The sequence below is a fragment of the Propithecus coquereli genome, unplaced genomic scaffold (assembly GCF_000956105.1).
Source record: "Propithecus coquereli isolate 6110/MARCELLA unplaced genomic scaffold, Pcoq_1.0 Scaffold117, whole genome shotgun sequence".
NCBI lineage: Eukaryota > Metazoa > Chordata > Mammalia > Primates > Indriidae > Propithecus > Propithecus coquereli.
Genome location: NW_012135747.1, coordinates 2868413 through 2873239, shown reverse-complemented (window position 1 = coordinate 2873239; position 4827 = coordinate 2868413). Strand labels below are relative to the sequence as shown.

Below are 4827 nucleotides of genomic sequence, written 5' to 3'. Positions count from 1 at the left end.
TCAGAAAAAAAAAACTAAGGTTTTTGTTTTTGTTTTTATCTTTTTAACACGAAACCATTTAGTGGATGGCTAAGACAGGGACTTCAATAGTGTCTCCACAGTCATATAGTATCAGTTTCATATCAGATATTAATGCTGTTAAGACTGCCAAAGTTGATGATTAAGCTACCATCAGTGAGGCACGTTTTGATTGTTTTACCAGCAGCAGATATCAACTTGTGCTAAGTAAAAATGTGTGCGAAGTCTATTCTCAGAACTAGTCCCCTCCCCACCATGCACCTAACAAAGAAGATAAGCAGAACATTTTTAAATGATCTAGGGTAATGTCAGCATAGTTTCTCACCCAAGTAACCCTTAAGTTCCTCGAGTCCTTAGAAAAAGAGACTTAATCTTGTATTGGGAGGCACAATATAAAGTAGATCTAAAGAGGAGTTCCCTCAAAAATTTTGGGTTAAGGACAAAATATTTAAATCTATACCTTTGTATACCATTCAAGCTCTGCTTTAAGAAAATCTAATACATAAAATCTAGACTTACGTAACAAATAAGTCAGAGAATTATTATGCGTATTATCAAAGGATTATTTATCTTATGAAAGACTTTATCACAGAATTCCTTTAAATAGCTGCTTTTCACATACATTTTGGTATTTTAAAGATAATTTTCTATTTGGCAAATGAGCCACCATGTGCCTTGGGACAAGCCTCAGTTTCCTCATCTACATAATCAAGATTATTTTAACCATGCTATTTGCCTCACTCAGTTTTCATGATTATCAAACAAGATAATTTATATAAAGTTACTTTGAAAATTATATATACATATTATTACTGCCATTTTTGTTAAAAAAGAATCTGGGAGAAATTTTTCAGAATTGTATTATTATTACTAAATATGTACTTTTTTTACATTTTAATGACTTTAAATAAATGAAAATTTTAGATGACATATTTATATATAAAAATCAAATCTTTCCTTGCCTCATTATTTATTTTTCCCATATTTTTAGTTCTGCAGTTAGTGCACATTATAATTTCCATAGTGTTCATACCTGGATTATGAGAGGCTCCAATAGTTTCTCTACAGTGAATGTTTGCACCTGTAGATCCTGTGGGTTAATATTCAGTGTGATTGGTGTTTCAGTTGACATGCTGCCTATGTACAAACACAAAAAAAATGCTTATTAATAAAGAAAAATATTTTCTAAAGAAAACAATTCATGAAAATCATGGAGTAGGTAAGATTTGTATTAGGGCACCTGTTCCTGGTATCAGTGAAAGTCCTCAGAGAAACAGGGTGCCAAATCCACCATCAGAGAAAGAAGATATTTCCCAACTGTGCACTGAAATCATGCAGTCTGGGCTTAGGTTCTCTAACAAATTAATCTACACTAGTATGTTCATGACTATATTAATAACTCATCCCAGGTGGGTTCACATTTGATCAGTAGTCTTATGTGAACAGAATGGTGAGACATATCTTACAGCATACAAGTCATGACTTCTGTGAAATCATAGAACTGAAACAGCCCACACCCATATTTTACCTGTTCCTGTTAATGATGACTTAGATGGGGAGCCAGGTAAAACTTTGGAAGGCATGTGATATGTCTTTACTTGTTTTGGAGACTGTTTATTTGAGAGTTTTCATTGGAGAAGAAGATTAGTGGCAATATACTTTCTTGCACAGAAATTAATATAAATTTGCATAGTTGGTATAAAAAGAGAGAAGCCCTTGAGAAGGCCTTGATGTATGGATAAAACAAAGTAAGAAAAAAAAACACAGAAAGAATTACAAGCCATTCTCTAAAGTATTAACATAATACTTAAGAATCAATTCAGTAAGATTTTTGCATTAGAACACACACACACACACACACACACACACACACATATATATATATATATATATCAAATGACCATATGTGAAATATCAAACACATTCAGATTAACATTCAAAAATTCTAGCCATGTTTTCAAATACCTATATTATTTATTCATGTACTAAAACCTACAGTAAATGTTGAGGGTTTTATATAAAACCCACTAGCTTGTTGATTGCATAGATAGAGTACACTTTCTGAAATTATCCCATTTCTAGATAGTTCTTTTATTAAATATAACCCAAATGGACTGCTTACAGCCCCTTAACCCCTTCAAGATTGTCAAGTGTGCCCTTGTTCCCAGTCTATGCTTAATTCTATCACAAGCCATTTATAAAAAGTGACTATAATTCTTTTACTTTTTAAAAGTATTTTGCCTTGAAAAAAGAATTACTTAAATTGTATTAAGTGAAAAGATATTATTTGACTTTCTCCACAAATGAAAGTTTTAAATTATTGCTATTATAATATACCAACTTATATGATATATATATAAAGTCACAAAGCCCTACAATTTAGCCCTTTTCTACCTTGCTTTTCTCTCCTTTTCACTCCTTTTTACTTCTGTTCTAAACGTAGAAACATGGTCTCTTTTTTAGCTATTCAGTAGAAATGTAGGAGATGTGTTTCAAGAAAGGCTCCAAACACTATTGCCAAATGGTTTCTCTCAAATGCATTTCTAGAACAGAAATATATTGTTTTGGTTTGGTTTGGCTTTGGGTTTGGCTTTATTTTTCAATCATTTCACCTACCAATTTGATTTCCTCTAACACAGACAAATCTATTAATAAATTTTTCTAGAAGGAGTGCTTTTTAGCAAAGAGATAAAAGACAAACCTAAGTTAGCCAAAGTATCTTCTAAGTCAGTGTTCATGTCTTTAATACATATTAAGTAAAGAAAGTATTTCAGAAGTTCCTTTTTCCATGGTAAAAATTATAAACTAATAAATCAGTAAGTCCTTAAAGAAGCCTAACTATACATAATTATTATTCTTTGAATAAATGCCATTTCTTATAAAAATCTTCCTAATTTTTTGTATCTGATCTATTCAGTATTCCTGACTGACTGGAGATTAGGGCAACAAAAGGTAGAAAACTGCAGAATTTTGCAAATGCAGTTGAAGCAAGGTCAATTTCTAACAAATTGTGATTATAGCAATACCACAATATGAATCCAAAACAAAAATCCCACTGGTTTGTGGTATTACATTCCAAGGTATTTGCATTTAATAATATAAAGCCTTAGGAATTAGGGAATACCTCCCAAATAATTCAAGAATACCTCCTACAACAGCCTTCATTTCAGCAATGTACTGGGCTTAGATGAATACAAATGATAAGAAGCTCACTATACCATTAGATACTGGTTCAGTTGAAATCTGCCACTCTTTAACTTTTATCCAATAGAGATAGTTTTATAAAGTGGGAAAAATATACTTTATACAGTGAGAAAAGTACAGGTTTGGAGACAGACTATAATAAAACCCCAGTTTTCAGAATCAAAAGACAGAGAACAAATCTCTTGACAATAGTAATAGATGTCTTCAGGGGTAGACCCCAAGGCAGGGCAAACCCACCTACATGGATCCTTCCCTTCTCCCCAAACTATCTTTGTCCACATGCCTCAATTTTCTTCAATCCATTTTATTCCCTGCTTGAAACCCAAACTTACATCAATTTTAAATTCATTTAGTTTAACCCACATTTCATTTTTAAATGCAGTTAACTCCAAGAGGTCATGGGGTACACACATTCAGTCACACATTAGTATGAACCAGCTTACTGCTCTCTATCTGATACCCTGTGCATGTCTCTATTATAGCACGCACCACACTGTGTTCCAGTCGTGCCCTGGCAGCAAAGGAGAGGGATGTTAGATCAGAGAGATGTGCAGAGAGGCCAGTGGAAAACTTTACCCATTTCCAAAATTTGTCTACGCGTGGCCATTCTCTCACAAATATTAAAGAGAAAACTTTTGCCATCTACTCCTCCTCCCTATGGTAATATATGACCACCGTCTTAGTGATCATGTGGAGCTAAGTCTCCTCTTAGTAAAACTAATTCTTCTAAATAAGTTGACATTTTCTTCTGCGATGGCTTGAAAACCTAACCATCTATAATATGATTCCTGTAGAAAAGTCCCTAATAACAAATTTTTTTTAACTTGTTTAAATTTTTTTATTTCTGCATATTATGGGGGTACAAATGTTCAGGTTATGTATGTTGCCCTCCCCCCCTCCACCCCCCATGAGTCAGAGCTTAAAGCATGTCCATCCCCCACATGGTGCACATCGCACTCATTATCTATATATATACCCATCCCCTCCGCCCCCTTCCCATCTGCCTGACGCCCGATAAATGTTATTCCTGTGTGTGCACTTAGGTTTTGAACAGTAGAACCAGTCTGATGGTGAGTATATGTAGTGCTTATTTTTCCATTCTTGGGATACTTCACTTAGTAGAATGGGTTCCAGCTCTATCCAGGACTATACAAGACATGCTATATCACCATTGTTTCTTACAGCTGAAAAGCACTCCGTGGTATACATATACCACACTTTATTAATCCACTCATGTATTGCTGGGCACTTGGGTTGTTTCCACATTTTTGCAATTGTGAATTGTGCTGCTATAAACATTCAAGTGTAGATGTGTTTTTTATAGAATGTCTTTTGTTCTTTTGGGTAGATGCCCAGTAATGGGATTGCTGGATCAAATGGTAGATCAGCTTGTATCTTTTTAAGGTACCTCCATATTGCTTTCCACAGAGGTTGCACTAGTTTGCAGTCCCACCAGCAGTGTATGAGTGTTCCTATCTCTCCGCATCCACGCTAACATTATTGTCTTGAGACTTTTTGATAAAGGCCATTCTCACTGGAGATAAGTGATATCTCATTGTGGTTTTGATTTGCATTTCCCTGATGATTAGAGATGTTGAGCATTTT

At 34.2% G+C, this 4827-nt stretch overlaps 1 protein-coding gene across 1 annotated transcript in view; it reads right to left on the bottom strand.

Annotated features, from left to right (window-relative positions):
* Positions 1–4827, bottom strand: part of CTNNA3 (catenin (cadherin-associated protein), alpha 3) — a 2098639-nt gene that overhangs the window by 2037144 nt on the left and 56668 nt on the right. The window contains exon 2 of the mRNA XM_012658580.1: positions 1052–1155. Within this exon, the coding sequence (XP_012514034.1) occupies positions 1052–1150 (99 nt within the window). The 5' untranslated portion in view covers positions 1151–1155. The remainder of the gene's footprint in view (positions 1–1051; positions 1156–4827) is intronic.